The 20,865-nt window shown below is 40.9% G+C and overlaps 2 protein-coding genes across 2 annotated transcripts; both read left to right on the top strand.

Annotated features, from left to right (window-relative positions):
* Positions 1 to 628: 628 nt before the first annotated feature.
* si:ch73-127m5.2 (uncharacterized protein LOC561202 homolog) lies at positions 629 to 9,709 on the top strand. The gene is made up of 5 exons (XM_034194720.1): positions 629 to 753; positions 4,070 to 4,695; positions 5,011 to 5,214; positions 5,287 to 5,416; positions 8,876 to 9,709. The coding sequence occupies exons 2-5, from the start codon at positions 4,542 to 4,544 to the stop codon at positions 9,345 to 9,347; spliced, it is 960 nt and encodes a 319-aa protein (XP_034050611.1). The 5' UTR covers positions 629 to 753; positions 4,070 to 4,541; the 3' UTR covers positions 9,348 to 9,709.
* A 1,746-nt stretch (positions 9,710 to 11,455) lies between these two features.
* si:dkey-21e13.3 (uncharacterized protein LOC100150043 homolog) lies at positions 11,456 to 20,241 on the top strand. Its single transcript, XM_034194721.1, has 5 exons — positions 11,456 to 12,009; positions 14,491 to 14,598; positions 16,204 to 16,326; positions 16,455 to 16,580; positions 19,637 to 20,241. Exons 1-5 carry the CDS (start codon positions 11,892 to 11,894, stop codon positions 20,107 to 20,109), a joined length of 948 nt encoding a protein of 315 aa, XP_034050612.1. The 5' UTR covers positions 11,456 to 11,891; the 3' UTR covers positions 20,110 to 20,241.
* Positions 20,242 to 20,865: the final 624 nt, after the last annotated feature.

Here is a 20,865-nt window from a genome sequence, read left to right as displayed (position 1 = left end):
TGACTGTGGAATCCCGGTAAGCTCTACTGAGGATCCTTCCAGTTTAAATTCAGGTTGTAGTTGTACTTTCTAATTTACATATACAAATATTAGATGGCTATAAGGTCATCTTGATAAGATAAATGGACTACATTTTTATAGCGCTTTTCCACCTGCATCAGACGCTCAAAGCGCTTTACACACTAATGCCTCACATGCACCCCGATGTGACGGTGCTGCCATCCAAGGTACTCACTACTCACTACAACTCGGGGATTAAGGACCTTGCCCATGGGACCTTAGTGATTTTTCGGATTTGAACCAAGGCGCCTTTGGTCTCAAGCCTAACGCTTAACCACTACCATCACCTCCCCTGGTAAGATCATGGTTTACTGCAACAAAGCGTTCTGCATTAGTCATGTATTTTGTAAAGACTGGCTGTACAAGTTAAAAAAAAATAACGGACTGACAAACTTGGAGAAGAAAAATAATCACAGAGGTTTTATATATAAAAAAAGAAACATCGTTAAAGTCGGAAGTACCGCCTCCTAATCTTTACTGACACATTTCTGTCCAATGAAAACTTAGTTCTAAAGTGATTGATGCATGCTTGCGCCAATAGGTAGCAGGATCCCGCCCCTCAGGCGGCAAAGCTCGGAGAGCTGATTTGTAACCCGCTGAAGGAACAGTAGAGGAGGATAGAAAATGTCGCTGTTTTGGACACGGACCGTTCTAGGATCAGTGTCGTTTTAAGAGAAATCAGGCGGTCGTTTGGTGAGTGAGACAGAACCGTCACGGACTACATCCACGTGTGCGTTTAGATCACAGGTTCCGACTTGAAGAGATCCGGTTTTGAGTGGTTTTTTTTGTGACTCGTTTTCGGCCCATTGTAAAGAAACACCGTAACTACCGTCCGGCAGCCATGATGACTTTTTAGTTTATTTTTTACTTCAACCGTTTATCTTATCTGTGACCCGTTACATTCTGTGACCGGATACGAGCCCCTGATGTGCCAAAAAAGTGTTCTACAGCCCTAATGTTTCAATGTTGTGTATTTTATAGATATTTAAACTCCTGTAAGGGCAGGATCGGCTAGTATTTAGGGTACAAAGCAAATACAACCCCTGGCGTCACCGGGAATCACCGGCCTCGGAGGATGTTCACTCAGTTGTTTTAATTTTGTAGAAAAAAAGCAGATCACAAACATGACACAAAACTAAAGTCATTTCAAATGGCAGTTTTCTGGCTTTAAGAAACACTATAAGAAATCAGGAAAAAAAATTGTGGTAGTCAGTAATGGTTACTTTTTTAGACCAAGCAGAGGGAAAAAAAATATGGAATCACTCAATTCTGAGGAAAAAATTATGGAATCATGAAAAACAAAAGCGCGCCAACACATCACTAGTATTTTGTTGCACCACCTCTGGCTTTTATAACAGCTTGCAGTCTCTGAGGCATGGACTTAATGAGTGACAAACAGTACTCTTCATCAATTTGGCTCCAACTTTCTCTTGATTGCTGTTGCCAGATCAGCTTTGCAGGTTGGAGCCTTGTCATGGACCATTTTCTTCAACTTCCACCAAAGATTTTCAATTGGATTAAGATCCGGACTATTTGCAGGCCATGACATTGACCCTATGTGTCTTTTTGCAAGGAATGTTTTCACAGTTTTTGCTGTATGGCAAGATGCATTATCATCTTGAAAAATGATTTCATCATCCCCAAACATCCTTTCAATTGATGGGATAAGAAAAGTGTCCAAAATATCAACATAAACTTGTGCATTTATTGATGATGTAATGACAGCCATCTCCCCAGTGCCTTTACCTGACATGCAGCCCCATTATCATCAATGACTGGAAATTTACATGTTCTCTTCAGGCAGTCATCTTTATAAATCTCATTGGAACGGCACCAAACAAAAGTTCCAGCATCATCACCTTGCCCAATGCAGATTCGAGATTCATCACTGAATATGACTTTCATCCAGTCATCCACAGTCCAAGATTGCTTTTCCTTAGCCCATTGTAACCTTGTTTTTTTCTGTTTAGGTGTTAATGATGGCTTTTGTTTAGCTTTTCTGTATGTTATAAAAGCCAGAGGTGGTGCAACAAAATACTAGTGATGTGTTGGAGCGTTCTTTTATTTTTCATGATTCCATAGTTTTTTCCTCAGAATTGAGTGATTCCATATTTTTTCCCTCTGCTTGGTCTAAAAAAGTAACCATTACTGACTGCCATAAATTTTTTTTTCCTGATTTCTTATAGTGTTTCTTAAAGCCAGAAAGTTGCCATTTGAAATGACTTTAGTTTTGTGTCATGTCTGTGATCTGCTTTTTTTCTACAAAATTAAACAACTGAATGAACATCCTCCGAGGCCGGTGATTCCATAATTTTTGCCAGGGGTTGAAAAATCACGCATTCACAAGGATACATGCAAAAACATTTGTGTGCACATCGCTCTTGCAAACACGTGCATACTGTAAAACGTAAAACAACACACAATCTCACTGGGTGTGTGTGTGTATTTCCATGTCATCAGTAGTTAATTAATTACACTGTAGCTTCTACGTAAATAAAAATAAAGGTGTTTGACATAACTATCAGTACTACAGTATATATAGTATATATATATATATATATAGTATGCTGTATGTACTTTTTTTGGACAAAGATGATATTTCAGTTAGAACAAACTTTAGATTCACAGATGCACATCTTCAACATTACAGTGGACCTAAAGTTATGTGTATTTGCACAGCAGGCAATCTCTTCTGGCAAACAGTCCACTTTTTGGCACATCACCCCAACAAATAATTATTTTCATGACTGATTAATTTGGTGATTACTTCTAAAATTGTTATTCTGAAAATTATTAAAATTTTGTCCATCAATTTCACAGCTTCAGAGTCTTCATAATTGTCCTAAACCTAAAAATAGTCAGTGCACAACAACATTAAAAAAGCTTCACCTTATGTTTGAAAATTAAAATAAAAAAAAATCAATTTGAGCTTTTTTTTTTGCACCCTTGATAAGTGTCTTATGTATATCGGAATTATTGTCATATTTTAAAAATTAATTACTTGAGCATCACGTTTTTTGTACTTCCACATTCTTTGTACTATATTATACAGTTGAACAAAAAATACTTTCAGTACTCTTGGGCAAATAATTTTTAATCTCAAATCAAAATAAACAAATTCAGGCTTCTTTATCCAATAATAATAAGAATATTAATATACTAGTAGCATGTTCTTTAATCATCTCAGAATGAAAACACATCTGTACAGCATCTAAATTAAACAAATATAAAAGACTAACTGGGCAAGGATATGCCAACATTCCAGTCACAAAAATTCTTGGAATCTTGTTTAATCCATCAATAAGAAATGGAGCTAGTCAGACACAGTCTTTGTTTAATTTAGATGATGTTCTACAAATTTGTTTTCGCTTTGAGTTTAACATTTTTTTATAAGGGTTTTTTTTTTTTTTTTTTAATCTGATATTGTTTTAAATGTTCTAATTTGTCCAGAGATGCCCAAACTATGTGTGCAGCCATATTTATTTACCTTTGACTGATGGCTCCACATCCCATTGTAAAGGTTAAAATGGTTCAAAATATGCACTATTTTTGACTTTGTTGTCAAAACGGACACTTTGAATTGTACGTACAGTATTACCCATGGGTGCCCACGTGTAATTTCATGATTTCTTTTTTTTTTAGTCCTCAAATCATCAATTACCCAAATGGCACTTATTGGCACAAGTTCCACCTCATAATCCAGGGACAGTTGTTGTATCTTTGCTGTTTTTGCAAGATATAATTAGCATTCTAACTCTTTGTGCTGTTGTTTCTAATGTGTTGGTTGAATTTGGGTTTTTCACCAGAGATGTCTGTATAATCAATGGAGTGGAATATAGTTTCAACCTTTAGTAAGACTGAAAATAATGGCAAACGTTTATGATCAATGCAGACCACATTTTTATTTAGAAGTAGAGTGAGTATTGGACAAAACAAATGAAAGTTCCACCAGATCTGAATGAAAGTCTTCTGAACTGATTTGTCTTTTTTTTCTCTCTTTCTCACCCAGAATGAAATTGTTGCTGTCATGAGTGATGATAAATTTGACTGCTGCAGAAACAACAGCTTCCATGCAGGACGTTAAAACTTAGCTGTAGAGTGAGTCGGGATTGAGCCTAAAAATTCAAGAACAGAAGGAATGCTCCAACACTACATGGTCTTTGGAGTAACTTCTTCTTTTTAGGCTCTTGATGTTTCCACTCATCTAGAAAAATAAAATTTCAAGTTGAAAGACAAGATGGATCCATCTACCAGTGTGGTGGGTATAGATGCCCAGGGGAACATGGTGTTCAGAGTGGTAAAGCCAGTTATGGGCATCTTCCAGGTAGCATCAGAACAAACTAGTGGTGTAGGACAAGGGAGCATGGGGCTTCAGGTTTTACCTGAAAACAACATGGTCCTCCCGCAGACACAAGGTCAAGTCCCATTAGAGCAACACAGAGTAGAAATGCACACAATGCAAGCCTCAAATTCAGCCCCAGATGCAGGTTTCTGCCCCACTCCCCACTGAGGAAATGTCCCAGAATGAGGATCCATCATCAAACCCCTACCAGAACTCTGGAGGACCTCGACACAGATGCCATTTGCAGAGGTGTCGTTCACTGCTGGATCCCAACATGAAAGGATCTAAAGCTCGTAAGTGCTCATTTTCGGATGGTGATGAACTTGATTGAAGTATTAATGTGGTGTTCTTTTGGATCGAGTTAGTACATTGGCTTGATGTTAATATTTAAGTCTGAAAATTTTTTATTTTTGTGATATTTATTATTTAAAAAAAACCACTGAAGTGAAACATCAACTATTATAGGATTAAATTAAACGTTACCGTTTGCGCAGTGTCTTGAAGATCAACAAGAAGTCCAGCTGGTATCGTACCAGCTACCCAAAGAATGTGACATTTGGTTTGTAAACCTTGCAGATCTTATCCTTCCTTTCTTTTGTTTATTTTAGGGAAGTATTTCATCTCGTATGAGGAAATTAAGCGGCGCTTACAGGCGCCTGAAGAAGATGTCACTGCGCTCTTTGGCGGCCTATCACCCCGAGTCAGCAGAGGCCCAGCCAGCAAGAAATCTCTACTGGAGTCTCTTAATGTACTTGGCCTCACGCCGAGCACAACTACCTCCGTGTCCTCGTCCTTCTCCAAACTCACTGAAGGTGACCGGGTTTGTGGACATACAGAATAATTTAAACGCAAAATGACGCGTTAACGCAATTGTCTGTGTTTAGGTGACACCCAAGCCTTGTGTGATGATATGAAGGACTTTGCCCACGACTACATCAACTACGGCAATATGGCTAAACAGCTCATCCCGGAGACCAACACAGTTCAACACTGGTCTAAAATTATTGAAACTAAGTATGTACAGCTGAGAGTCAACCGCATGTAGATGGGGGAGTTAATCTACCCCATCCAGATTGTTAGTCTAACCCTATCCAGATTGTGTAAACAGTAACTCAAAATACAGGCAAAATCTTGTAATTCAACAACTTAAAAGAACAGATGCAAACCCAGCTGCATCTACTGAACTTTATTCACCGGATCAGTTGAAAGAGCAACTTTGTGTTGCCAAAGTATGGCAGCGTCCCCCGTATGTGTCTGCCACCTGCTGGATGGTTAGTGTAGATGACCGGCTTTGCGTAACTTATCAGCCAACAATTTACAGGTGGTTCATGGATGCTGGTTAGATTATTGAATATTACGAACATGTAGTTTGCCTGCTTCCTGATGTCAACCAATGAAACTCGATTTTCCGTCATGCTGCGCTGTGGTTTTGCTTTAAGGTTAGCAGGATTTACAACATGGCCAAACATTCCTGTCTACTTGTGAACTTTGACATAATTTGGTAATCCCTTACATTTATTTATATGGAGCTTGTAGAGTTGTTATAAGTGTAACAATAAACAACCTCCATGATATGATATGTATCATGAAACACCCACTGCGATGTGATAAATATCACAATACAGAATAACATCACTGTTCCCACTAATTATGTAGAAAGTAGTCTATGGTAAATATCATCTTACAGACACAAAATATTCTTAAATATGAATTGTAATCCTTGATGTTACTCATTTCCGATATGTACTGTAAAAGTAAGTCCTTCGGCTGCTCCCTTGTTTGCACTCGGGGTCGCCACAGCAAATCCAAGGTCGATCTTCATGTGATTTGGCACAGGTTTTATGCCGGATGCCCTTCTGACACAACTCCACATTACATGGAGAAATGTTGGCAGGGGTGGGATTTGAACCCACAACCTTCCGAACTGAAACCAAGCGCATTAACCACTTGGCCACCACCCCTGCTGTATATTTTATAAATCATTTATGATTGTTCTGCAGGAGGCCATTACTTCGTCCCTGTAGATATTGACTTTTCATAGTATAATGAGACTAATTTTTAAAAATACAGTTTGATATAACTTCAGGATATGATAATAACAATTCATGATGCATCGTCACACTCTAGTTGTACTTGACGTAGCACCATGGGGTAGTTTTCCAGAAGTACCTATGTTGTAAAAAATAAAGCTAATGACTGTGGTTTGGTTAGCCTACAAATGGTAAATGGAACTGCATTTATATAGCGCTTTTTCATCTGAATCAGACGCTCAAAGCGCTTTACAATAATGCCTCACATTCACCCCGATGTCAGGGTGCTGCCATACAAGACGCTCACTGCACACCGGGGGCAAGGGGATTAAAGGCCTTGCCCAAGGCCCTAGTGATTTTCCAGTCAGGTGGGGGATTTGAACCCATGATCTTCTGGATTCAAGCCCAACACTTTAGCCACCAGACCATCACCTCACCTTCCGGCCTACAACTGATTTTGAATGTGTCACATGGTAACAAATATGGTGCCTTTCATGAGGAACCACGTTAGGACATACGAGGTCTGTTAGAAAAGTATCGGACCTTTTTATTTTTTGCAAAAACCATATGGATTTGAATCACGTGTGATTGCATCAGCCAAGCTTGAACCTTCGTGGCGCATGCGTGAGTTTTTTCACACCTGTCGGTTGTGTCATTGGCCTGTGAGCAGGCTTTGTGTGAGCAGTGGTCCCACCCCTCTCGTAGGATTTTTATGGCGAATAAATGTCTGAAGGATTTGGAGCTTTGCTGCATCATTTTTTTCCAGAAACTGTGAGAGGACCTCCAGGTGGACACCATTCGGAAAATTCAGATGGCTTTCAGGGACCATTTTATGGGGATTACACAGAATTAGGACTGCTCCCCAGGTTTAAAGACCGCCCACAGCGTCTGAGAGCTCGGCGCACTCCTAGCACCGATCGACAGGCTGAAACCCCGCTGGAAACAACCAGATCATTTCCAACGTGAAGGCTTTGTTGATCCGGGAACGTCGGTCTGACTTCCACAAAAAAGGCGTAAGGCGTGGGACATCAGCACTTTTTCGGTACATTCCATGTTACAGGAGTCTTTTCATGGAAAAAGAAGCGGACGGATGCGCCACCTTGCCGCTCATGGTGCGGGAGAAAAACACCTCCGTGTTGGTCTCACAGGACGGCTTTGAGATGGATTTCAGACGGCTGTCGGTTGCTTTTTAGTCGTGTGACTATCCGAGAAATTGTGCATGAGCTGGACATGCCCCAACATGTCCTGTGAGGCTTCATCACGGTGTTGCTTTGTGCCATGCGGCTCTGCCGCGACGCGCGGAATTCCTCCGCTCCTCTTTCCATGACAAAAACTCCTGTAACAGTGGAATGTGCCGTTCATTTCTAAACTTGACGCTGTGTTTTATCTGGGACGTCCTCTGACTACCACAGAAATTGCGGAAGACGTGGACATCAGCACTTTTTCGGCACATTGAGACAGACATGCGGAGGAATTCCGTGCGTCGCGGCAGAGCCGCATGGCACAAAGTAACGCCGTGATGAAGCCTCACAGGACATGTTGGGGCATGTCCAGCTCATGCACAATTTCTCGGATAGTCACACGACTAAAAAGCCACCGACAGCCGTCTGAAATCCATCTCAAAGCCGTCCTGTGAGACCAACACGGAGGTGGTTTTGTCCCGCGCCATGAGCGGCATGGTGGCGCTCCTGTAACAGTGGAATGTGCCGAAAAAGTGCTGATGTCCACGCCTTACGCCTTTTTTGTGGGAATCAGACGACGTCCCGGATCAACAAAGCTTTCACGTTGAAAATGATCTGGTTGTTTCAGCGGGGTGTCAGCCTGTCGATCGGCGCTCGGAGTGCGCCGCGCTCTCAGACGCTGTGGGCGGTCTTTAAACCGGCTGGAGCACTCCTTAATCTGTGTAATCCCCATAAAATGGTCCCTGAAAGCCATCTGAATTTTCCGAATGGTATCCACCTGGAGGTCTCTCACAGTTTCTGGAAAAAATTGATGCAGCAAAGCTCCAAATCCTTCAGACATTTATTCGCAATAAAAATCCGACGAGAGGGGTGGACCACTGCTCACACAAAGCCTGCTCACAGGCGAATGACGCAACCGACAGGCGTGAAAAAAATCACGCATGCGCACGAAGGTTCAAGCTTGGCTGATGCAATCACACGTGATTCAAATCCATATGGTTTTTGCAAAAAATAAAATAGGTCCGATACTTTTCTAACAGACCTCGTATTCTTTGGTTACCATGAACCGTCATCACCAATTTGTCACAGTTAGAGACTGAGCTTCTGGGGTACATGCTGTGAATGTCACAAGTCACACCAAAATGGAACCAGCCAAAATGATTCCCCACCAAAAATGAAATGCATTATAGTTTCAGTTGGGCTTCAACAGGGGTAAAGAAATCTGAGTTTTAACACTGATGATCTCTCCCCATCTCACGCAGAAACCACCTGGAGGACATGAGAAAATGCTTTAAGGATCCCATCAACAGTGGTGCATTTGACAGCGTCACACATGGCCTTGGCTTGGGAATGTTGGACATCGGATTGGACATGATCATTACAGTAATTGAACAGCAGATTAGGGTCTTGTCCGGAGCTACCGCGTCGGATCCACCAGACTCTGGCCTGCCGCAACGGCGCAATCGCAGGCGCAACCGCAAGCCCCACTCTAGTGATAACGAGAAGCTACACAAAGGGTCCGAAGGGGACAAAGAGCATGGAAGGCTCATGACAAAGCCCAAAGTGCATGGCAGAGGCAGGAAGAAGATGAGACTTGAAACTGAAACCACTGGTCCTGTGGAAACCCAAGCAGGGAATTCTAAACCAGATAACGCTGAGAATAACGTCCTCACTCTGGTTTCTGTGGGATATGAGACCGTTTCTAGTGGCCTCAGTACATCTGGAACTGTTTGACCAATTGGTCATAGGCTAATTTAATCTTAAATATGCGTGAGCCAACAAATGTTTTTATTTTCCAAAGTTCCATAGGAGCTTTAGTTGTTGGCAGAACATTAGAGAAAGACAGATGGGCCTCAGTGTGGGCAGGTTAGCAGTGTAGTCAAATTATTATATATATATTCTACGTGTTTAGTAAGGAGACGGATATCTTTAGTTTTCCTGTTGTATGTATTGCAGAGACTTACATACTGTGTCAACAGTAACTACACTATAGTGGCACAAATGTATCACTCAAACCTCTGGATTTGAGTAAAATGGTTCATTGATTCCATCATGTTGTAAATGGAACAGATGCTGTATAAATCTTTTGTTCACTGTTTTTCTTGTTTTTTTTTTGTTTGTTTGTTTTTAAAGAAACATTTTCCCCAAACTAACTGCAGTTTTTTGTGTACAGGGCTCCTATGAGAGTTGGGGAATAAGAAGGATCGGGTCACGTCTGAGAGTATGCGCATTAGGGATACAACTTTTTAATTTTTCTTCCTCAAAATCAATTTCCTCTATCATATTTAGATGAACTTTAATGCATACATAACTAAAGTGAACTCACGTTTAGAGCTATCTTTAAAAAAGTTCATCCATGAACCCATGTTTGTACTCTCATCCAAAACTTGTTTGAATATGGATACGGTTGCATAGCAGTCTTGGCTTTCAATAAATTCTTAGTATTTGTAAGACTTCAGTGGTGATTAGATTGTACTGCTGAGTCATTGTCAGTGCTTTTTCCCTTTTTTGTTTATTATTTAACCAGGGTTCTATGTTTTGGAAATCCACACAAATGCAACGAGTATAAAAATTTCAAAGTTTGTCATGGGTAAACCTATTTGATGAAATATTAAAAAAAAAACACGAACAAACTGATTTTCATTGTTTTCTAGCAAAAGCTCATCAGAATATGATACAGGACTATGGAGTTGCAAAAAAGCTGTATCCCTACAGAGGTCTAGTAAATTTCAAGAAATTCAACATGTTTGGGAAGACCATTGAACAATCACCTTCAATCGTCTTCCCCAATATTTTTTGGACAACCAAGGAAAAGACATTTTGCCTGGAGGCCTATTTCACCAACAAATCATACCATTTGGAGCATAGTTTAGAAAGCACGTGAGTTTTATGCAAAGCACCAAGGTAATTGAAACTTTGGGGAGTAATTGTACACAGACTGAAGTTTAAGTCCAGCAAATCTAAAGACATTTGCTGGACCTTTGTAGGATTTATTACAATTTGTATGGGTTCTGTGTTTCAAATGGTGTCATCACTGTCCCTGTCCAGCCTTGTCTCACTTTTTTCATGATACTGTCACAAAATGCGTCACATTTTTGTGATACGGTCAAGTTTAGTTCACTGCTTTTAACCATAACCCCCTGCCCCACCCCAAATTTTGTGATACCATAACTAAATAATTTTGTGACACCATCGCAAAAATGTAGCACATTTCGTGACTGTGTCAAAAACTAATAAATTACTTTTCGTGATGCCATCGCAAACTGTCGTGACATGGGGTTGCCATATCCTTCCATAAGTCCTTGAAATTGACTCCGGATAAAATGGAAGAAAATGGATAGATGTTAATAAAATCATCCACTAGAGGGCAGTGCACACCCTCAACGGTTGAAAAAAACCTTTGTGTTTCTACAGTGAAAGACGAGTGGGAAGTGGTGTTGGTGGTGATCTGTGCAGCCATTAAATACCACACAATGATATTTAACAAAAAATACTCAAAATATTCCACAATTGTTGAAAATCTTCCATAAGCTTTCAGAAAATGTACACAAATACCAGTGACCCTGGAAGACAACTGAGGGACCCTCAACACCAAAGAGTCAACGCCAAGACAAGATTACACATATAAACCTCATGAATATATTCCGCTGTTATTGATGGTCTTTGTGTCCCTTTGCCTTGGGTTGTGTCATATTGGACTTTGGCTAAACTGCCCCACTTTGTCTAGCAGTACTGCTCCATTTCATCAGTATCCACAAGCTATCAGAAATGTCCACAAATACGACCCATATTTGACAGACAAAAGTTGCCAATGAACACTAAACAAAGACATTCAAATCTGTACTTAGTTTTGAGCATAAATGAACCTTCAATAAGAATGATTCCTTCAATAACAGATGTCCATCTGTCCCCGCTGTATTGACTCAGATTTTCAGGAAGGCGAAAAGCATTGTGGGGATTTCTAGAAGGCGAAAAGCATTATGGGGGCTTTGAGACTGGTAGAAAAGCAGGCAGCAGAGTCACGTCCAGTGCTATTCCTTATCACGCACACACACATGGACGGAAGAGAGAACAGCTTTACTGGGGATTGTTCTGTATTAACCCTGACGGGCCAACTGCAGTACAAGGAAAACGGTCTCGGCAGACAACAAAAGATTTTTTTACTTTTAAAAATGGCATGATTAAAGTCATACGCAGTAACTCCAAAGACTGGAAGCCAAGCAGGCAAGAAAAGTGGCGCATGAAGTCATTCCACCTGAGAATTCACTGGACAACCAGATGACAGACGAAAAGACGGCTCGAATGGGACACCCGAGTGTACCAATGTCGTACATATACACACGATGGCATGGGGACGAACACAGATCCAGTCGGCTGAAACCGTACACACCGAACGGTGAGTGACAGCATCTTGACAGAGGTTGGACCAGCGTAGCAACATTTACGTGTAACGGTAATCCCTAGCTGGGATTCTTCTGTATTTTCCATTTTAATACAGTTTCTAAAGGTGACTCAGTATTCATGCAATTCTCATTTACATCTGGTGTTAACAGACGTCATTTCAGGCTTGTGGTTTTCTGTCTGCACACAAAGTTGTGAGACTTTGGAAATTATTTATTGGAAACCTGAACCACATGTAATGGCACATTCCAACTGCCTTCCAAGGTTGTAATTCCACCTTTACAAGTAGGAATTTTCAATTGGGAATGTTCTTTGAAATCTTAATTCCAACTTGTCTGAACACTACATACCTCAAGTTCACAATCCAAGATGGCTGCTCTGATCATCAACAGGAAAAGAAAACCAATTTTTACAGTTTTTTCAAGCACTGTCTTTTTTGTGTCCAGTTTAACTCATACACACAGCACTGCCCTGTTGTCTATGGACATTTTGCTGTTGTTTTTTTTACATGTGAAATCCAAGTGAAGGGCTCCTTATCAATTACTGCCAATCGGTTGACCCTGCCTTCACTGCGCATGCATCATTAGCCGTGGTTCCTTTGTCTCTTCTTATGAAATAATGCTGAATTTATGTGGACATGATTGTTGTACAAAAGCTTCAGATATTTGTCACTGAGATAGATGATGACTGGAGTGCAGTTTTAAGCAGAAACGAGGCGATAATCGGTGAATCGCTGCTGATGCTCCGAAATGACTCATGCGCAGTGAAGGCGGGCAGGACCAAATTTTAGGGGGGACCGTTCGGTCGGCGACACCGGTAGATGTCGCAAACAACATTGACTGACTACACTGTGCTAAAAACTACATCTGTCCCGTCCATGAGATCTCTTGGTTGGACTACATATTTGTTTTGTATCTCCCCCTTACAAAAAAAACGTTATTTTTATTCAGTAAACTTAAGTAAGCCTCAACTTTACTTCCTAAGTACATTCTATAGCATACTTTACAGTTTATTTTGTTTAGTGATTTATTTGCTTGGAATTTTCTATATAAATAGTCATTACAGTTTTTGTTCTTATTAACAAACATGATTTTTCAGTATATAAATTGCATTGGAGTATAAGTCTCAGGACCTCCCAAATTAGTAAATGAAAACAAAAAACACTAAAAATAAAAAATCAAGAACACCACTAGTTTTATTTTTACAGTGCAAGTGACCTACTTACTTGTAGCCTACTTTTTAGTTTATGAAAGTTTACTATAGCTGAGGGACTTTAGTGACTTTCCAGTCTGATCAGGATTTGATCCAAGGACCCTCTGATCAGAAACACACTTCCCTAACCCCTAGACCATACAGTCCAGCTTTACCGTATTGCTGCCTGTTACCTGAAGACACTTATACCTTATAATTTCTTATTATACCTACAAATATACTTCTCAGTATACGCCAAGTATAGTGACAAATCATTCCACCTGGACCCTATTTTTACAGAGATGCTTCAGTGTTCAACTTTTCACTCAGCGCAAATCGGTATTTAATTGACACAATAACAGGCTAAACAGCTGCACAATGTAAGGCTGTGATTAAACCAAAATCTGCAAAGTAAATTGCTTTTTGTTGCCACTGATCAGCTAAAAATGTCATTAGAGGTGTCTGGTAGCACGGAGATGATCCCTAAGTAGGTACATGTGTACTTCATTAGCTCTAATGAAACTGGGTCTTTCATGTCCACTATAGTGTGATTACCACACCTACCATTTCAGACTGCACCCACCCTACGGATAGATGAAATGATCTGTTGACAGTGAAAGGACCAAATCACATGAGGGCACTCACAGAGGGGGCGCCTCTTCTGGTGCACGTGTTTCTTTGACATGTTTAAACTCATGCCTTGTTGTAGGCCATCCAACTTGTATCCCAACACACTGCAATTCTGAACATTTCTGTTGGCGAGGTTAATGCAGCAAGACTTTCAGTTAGCAACAGGTACAACAAAATAGCCCAGCGAATCCTGCTTTCAAACAATATTGTCTGAACATAACAGCAGCATTCCCTATCAGTGTAGCATAATGTACGGTTGAAAATGGAACAAGAGCCATAGTCACTTTGACGGCTTGAGTGTTTGCCTTTGGCTGGTCCTGTTTTTTGCTTGGGGTTGCCACAGTGGATCTGGTATGGATCTGCAGGTGGATTTAGCACTTGCTTGGATGCCCTTTCTAGTGCTACTCCAGATGTTCAAGGAGATTGGGGCACAAGTGAGCTTTGAAATCCAGACCTTGTTGGATAATGTCTATATACTCTGTGCCTCGTGGTGACTTAGGTTGCGATTTGGTGTTGTTCAATTGAATTGAGGTAATTTTCTCTTACTGTTTCTTTATGTAACTGGTGAAAAATAACATGTAACCCAAGTCACATAAGCTGTTTTTGTGCTCTACTTTTGACTATTTTGTCTGCATTTTCCTAAATGCTTCAAAAGATGATCTCAACAATGCACTTGGTGCCATCAGAGTCCTTGGCATGGAACTGATTGAAGATGAACTTAAACCACACCTGAACACAGTTCTGATCAATATTAAGGAAAGAGGTAAGTGTTGCAGTGTTTTGTTGTTCCCTATACCAGATATAAATTGAATTAAATCTGAAATTTAATTAAATAACTCAAAAGGGGCACCGCCTACTTAGAAGTGTAGGAACAGCATGTTAAGTTTGATAAGTTAGGTGGAGTGAAGAGGTTCGGTCCGGTCCAATTTCCTGATCGGGTGTTTGCTGGCCTCCTTTGATTGTCCTGTGTCAGGTTAAACCCACGGGTTCTCCCAGATGACTACAGACATGCGGACTGCTAGGTTGGTTTCCCAGCAGGACAAAATCTAATGGTTCAGCAGTTCCATAGGAGTTTAATTCACCAACCAACCCAGGATGAAGGTTTTGGTGTTTGTTGTCACAAATGCTCCAGTGGTTTCTAAAACTTGTGGAAAATCAATTCAAAGTCTTTGTAAAAATTTAGAAAAAAGGTTCAAGAATTTGCAAAGGAAGTTGTACAGAAAATTAACAAAACAGAAAGCTAACAAAAACTACTATACTATATTTACCCCGTTGCCTAACCCTAACCCTCTCCCTTCCCCTAACAATAACACCCCCTCCACCAGACCACATCAGCCCCATTTCGTGCTTCCATCACAAAATTAATTAGTGCTCCCATGACAAAATGTAGCGCTTTGCGTGATGGTATCACAAACTAATAGATTAATGCACTTTTCATGATGCCATCACAAAATGGCGAGAGATAGCGTTGACTTGAACCATAGTTCGGTTTGCTGATAGTGTGAGATCAGTTTTTGTTTTTGGTATTTTCTTAAAATGTCCATGAAACAATACATGGAATTTCAAAGCCAAAACATAGTGTGGTGCAGATGTGGACAGCAGTGCAGATCCAGTGGAATTAGGTTGTTTATAGGTTTAGATATTGAAGGGTGGATATATATTTTGGGGGTAATATCGTTGGTAATGTTTTCCACAGCTGTTGCTTTGTCCAGCTGTGTTTCTTTATATCTTTTATTAGTAAAATATTGTAAGAAGACAAACAAGTTTCATTGAAATCTAATGGATTTTCTTGGATCAAAGAAAAGTTGATTCAATGATTAGCCAGATGTGAATCCAGGATAATCTTATTTACATTTTCCAGTTGATTATTCTATGCTATCCATAATTCAGTGAAACGGCGCTGCCACTTGGGCTTTGACTGGGCTGTGGACAAATAAACTGTTGGACTTGCCATAATTATATCAGGGTTCTCACAGCATAAGGGGGAACGTAGCGGGGCATAGCCGCATGACAAGCATTGCAGGCGCAAGTATTGTAGGAGGGTCCAGGAGCACCCCCCTGAGAAAATTTCTAAATTTATAACCCTTTGAAACACTATTTCCTAAATTTTGAGGGCCACCTTGTGTTGCTAACTGGATGTTAAAAAGAAAGAGGAAAAAAAACAAAACAAAAAACAGAACACCCCCCCCCCCCACCCCCATGCTGGTTAAATCACATTCAGCCAAGAAATGTTTGGAAGACATGTGGGCCCAAATCACAGCATAGGGGCCTCCTATGCTCAACTGCGCTGGCAAGAACCCTGTTAAATGCTCTGCTGAGTGCCCTTCTGGTATTTGTTATACACGTGTGCAATTCCACTTATATCCAGAGAAAGGCGCTGCTGAGCAGGTCGTAATCAGCGGGATCCTGCCAATCCTGGCTCTGTATCTGAGGAGCCGAGGGCCTCTCACCCTGCTGACTGCTAAACTCGTGGCCGAACTTGCCAAGGAATGTGAGTTATTCACACATCGAGAACATAGACAAAATTATAATTTAGGAATTGTAGGTAGTTTATGATCATCTGTTTGGATGCTGGAGCTTTGATGCTTTCTGCTTTGTTTTTATTGTTTATTTGCTCAGCTGTGGTCCATAAAGGCTTCGGCGACGCCGGCTTGGTTACTGCACTGCTGTTGGTGCTGACCGGTACAGACCAAGAACTGCTCCTTCACTGTACACGGGCCATCTCTCGCATGTCCTACGACAGCTGTAAGGGATGTGACCACCTTCATACAGGGTCTGATAATGGCGTTATCACATTAATGTGAAGTCACAAACACAGTGAAGGTCATTAACATATGGACATCAGCGTATTTAATAGGGCTTCACCAATCCAATTTTTTTCAGATTGGCATTAGCCCAATATTTGCCAAAATAACCAGATCAGATTTGCAAAAATAAATGAATAAATAAAACAAAATCACAATCTTTCTTTGCACCTCTGTTTAACAAGAAACAGTAACCTTCAGTGGCCACGAGGACCCTGCAGTTCTCCCTATCGCATATATTCACCTCCGAACCACCATAGGGGGCGCACTATTATTCATCGCGGTGGCAGTCCCTCAGTGGCAATGAAGATTGTCTCTTGATCGATACTTCCAGGGGTCCAGAAACCTGTGCTTGGATTTGTTTGTGGGAATGTCATAGCACACTGAAAACCACACGATCCTCAACAGATCCTTAGTCTGGTTCAAAGCCTGGGAAATCCAAGATGATTGGGGTCTGAGCACCCTGCTTTAGTCTTTAGCTGCCTTCATAGCCATTAGGTTACAGGTGCTGGCGGCAGCACATCCAAGAAGGACACACCTGATCAGGCGTGCTGGCTCTGTGGTTGGCATGAAGCTGGACTCTCTGTAGTCCATGGATCACAGCAGGTTTTCGGTACCACTTAAGGGGAAATAAATGACACTTAGAATCCAGCCTCAGTGTATCATGGCCTACACCAAAATGTATGATAGCCATCCCAGGGTGGTAGCTGTAGCCAGGTAGGGATCAATAATTACCCAGAGGTCAAACTTTAAAAATGCTCCAATCATGCTGAAAACTATATCACATTACTTGTCTGATCATAATGATTCCAAAAAGGTATAGTTTGGACTATCTGTGATGGAATGTTCTGGAGTTATGGGGTCAAAACAGCAAAAATGGTGACAAAGGTCAATTTCAGGTTGTACAGGGGTCAAATATTAAAGTTGCTCCAATTTCAATAAAAAAATGATGCAAATTATTGTTGGGTTAATGGGGTTCTAAAAGGAATAGTTTGCACCATCTGTCATGCTTAGTTATCATGTTACAGGGTAACATATGTCACATGTCATAGAATTGGATAGAATGTGTCATAGAATGTCATAGAATTGAATAGAATGGATGTTGACCTTGTTTGACCTTTACTTTGGAGACAAAGCATTCACCACACTCAAAACTACTCCATTTATAGATCCTTTTATCGCAGTCAATAATTTGCATCATTTTTTTTGCTGAAATTGGAGCAACTTTAACTTTTGACCCCTGTACAAACTGAAATTGACCTTTGTCACCATTTTTTGCTGTTTTTAATTCAATTCAATTCAATTTTATTTATATAGCGCCAAATCACAACAAACAGTTGCCCCAAGGTGCTTTATATTGTAAGGCAAGGCCATACAATAATTACGTAAAAACCCCAACGGTCAAAACGACCCCCTGTGAGCAAGTTTACCCCATAACTCCAGAACATTCCATCACAGATAGTCCAAACTATGCTTTTTTGGAACTGGTATGATCAGACAAATAATGTGATATAGTCTTCAACATGATTGGAGCATTTTTAAAGTTTGACCTCTGTGTAATTCTTCATTGACCCCTACCTGGCTACAGCTACCACCCTGGGATGGCTATCATACATTTGTGTGTAGGCCACAGTACCCCTTAAGTGGTACTGATTACGTCAAAATTCATGACTGGCTCATGGACTATTGATGATGGTGGCAGATGTTGTGTTTAGAAAAGTGCAAAAGTGTGGGTCGCTCAGAAAATGAACAACACACCAAACTTTATTACAGCTATGTAACATAATCCACCTGCTCATTGCCAATGACTGCACTTCAGTGCAGCCAACTTGCCTCTTTTATGTCTGAGGGTTGAGTACCCTCTGCTGGTCTCTTTCAAACACTACATCAGAGAACACTGGACAAACTGCTGGACAGTATGAACGATGCCAGTCACCCTCTGCACACCGTCATTAGCAACCAGAGGAGCCTGTTGAGCCACAGACTGCTCCTCGCCAACTGCAGGACCAACAGACTGAAAAACTCCTTTGTCCTTCAGGCCATCAGACTGTACAACTCCTCACTTAAGGGGAGGAGTAGTAACAGGAAGACAGGAGACGGGAAGGAGAGGAACAGTAGTAGACACTAAACCAGTAGTGAGCAGTATGTCTGGTATTTATATTTGTGTATTTATATTTGCAATATTTTATGTGCTGCTATACAGTGCTGCTGGAACCTTAATTTCCCTGAGGGAGTCTTCCCAAGAGATTAATAAAGTTTTATCTAATCTAATCTATTGGCTAAATTGGACTGGAAATTTAATCATTATTGTAATAATCATTATGAAAGTGATCTGATGAAGAATAATTGTTACAATTGTTATAATTATTACAATAGCAGGTAATATTGTATGAGAAGTGCAAGCCACATACTGTATTAATTTTGTCTTATAGAATTATAATAGAAAGCCAAGTGGTTAATGCGCTTGGTTTCAGTTCGGAAGGTTCTGGGTTCAAATCCCACCCCTGCCACATTTCTCCATGTAATGTGGAGTTGCGTCAGGAAGGGCATCCGGTGTAAAACCTGTGCCAAATCAACATGCAGATCCACCTTGGATTTGCTGTGGCGACCCCGAGAAGAGGTCAACAAGGCGACAAGGGAGAAGCCGAAGGGACTTACTTTACAGAATTAAATAGAATTATAGACAGTTAAGAACACTGTGTGCACGTGTGCAAAAAAGTCCTGTCGGTGGCTACGTTATCACAGTATATTAGGTAAATTGTCACATCAACAAAATAAAAACACAACTACTTAATTATTAATATGGACTTTTGTGTATCGAGTTTGTCAAAGAAAGCGCCAACATCTCCCAGTGGAGATTAGAAAACACACCTAAAACATTTGCTTCGCTCTGTGGCCAAACAAAAAAATTCTCATGTCATCAAGGTATGAAAATGCAACCAAACAAACAAAAAACTGCTACACAAATTATTCTTCTTTTGTCTTCGCTTCCTTCAGCAAAGCAGCAGGAGCTCCTACTCCGTCGAGGTGCAATCCCTCATCTTGTTGGTATCTTGTGGCGTTTTCCTGACGAGGATGCATTGGAGGAGGCGTGTCTACATGCCCTGTGTAACCTCAGTGGCATGGGAGTGGCCGAGGAGGCGGGGATTGTGTGGGAGAGGGGCGTGTCCTTCAGGCCACGGGAGTCCGCGTTTCACGGCGTGTCTCCTCACACCTGTGGTTTTGTTTCATCCGTGACGCTGGTGCGAATCTGTCAGTTGGCACCTGGTCAATACACCGTGAATATCGAGGTCTTCCAGCGCTGCTCCTCCTCCTTCTGGAACCTTCACGGGAACCAACGTACCACCCGTTTGTTCCCGTTCTCCACTTTGGGAAGGTGTTCAAGCCTGTTCAAAGTGATCAAGTTCTGTAAGCGGAATGTCCCTTGGACCAAGAGTCTGAAGACCAGAGTGTTCCACACGTTCCTCTGACTGCTCTTCTTCCTGCTCTACATTTTCATTGATCCAGCTTATATGCTAACAAGAAGTGACGAACGGTAAATGGACTGCATGTCTGCAGCGCTTTTCCATCTGATGCAGAGTCTCAATTCACTTTACAGTGATGCCTCATATGCACACACACACTGAGGTGTTCAACTGCATACTGGGAGCAACTTTTAGACTTTACCCAAGGGACCTTCTTCATATTCATCTTGACAGGGAATCAAACCAAGTACACCATGTTACAAGTGCATCTCTCAATGGCCGCTTAGCTCCTAAATAATAAATAAATAAATAAATAAAAGTGGAGTTTATTACTGAAATAATATGGTACAACAATCACTGGTGGGTCACATGACTGCATATAGAATCTGTCAAATCTGAATAAAACAGTCGTATCTCAAAATCCACTTGACCAATTTCATTCATATTGAGCATGAGGGTGTACTTGTGTGATCCCCCGATACCCGTCGATTATGGTGACCTTGGTGACAATTTCAAGGTCACAGTGAGATATTCAAGATATTGTCACTGGCACCCTTGTTAGCACAATACCTCAAGAATCACTTGACCAATTTCATCCATATTTAGCATAAGGATGTACTTGGGTGATTCCCCGACACTGCATTACTGATTTGTGAGGACCGGGGGGATATGTCATCTTCTGATGATTGTTGTTTAATTAATACAGAATAGTTCAATGACATGCTGGACTGCGTTTTGACCTAACAAGAATTCAATACTTAA

The sequence above is a fragment of the Thalassophryne amazonica genome, chromosome 18, assembly GCF_902500255.1.
Source record: "Thalassophryne amazonica chromosome 18, fThaAma1.1, whole genome shotgun sequence".
NCBI lineage: Eukaryota > Metazoa > Chordata > Actinopteri > Batrachoidiformes > Batrachoididae > Thalassophryne > Thalassophryne amazonica.
This window is presented reverse-complemented; position numbering and strand designations above follow the sequence as displayed.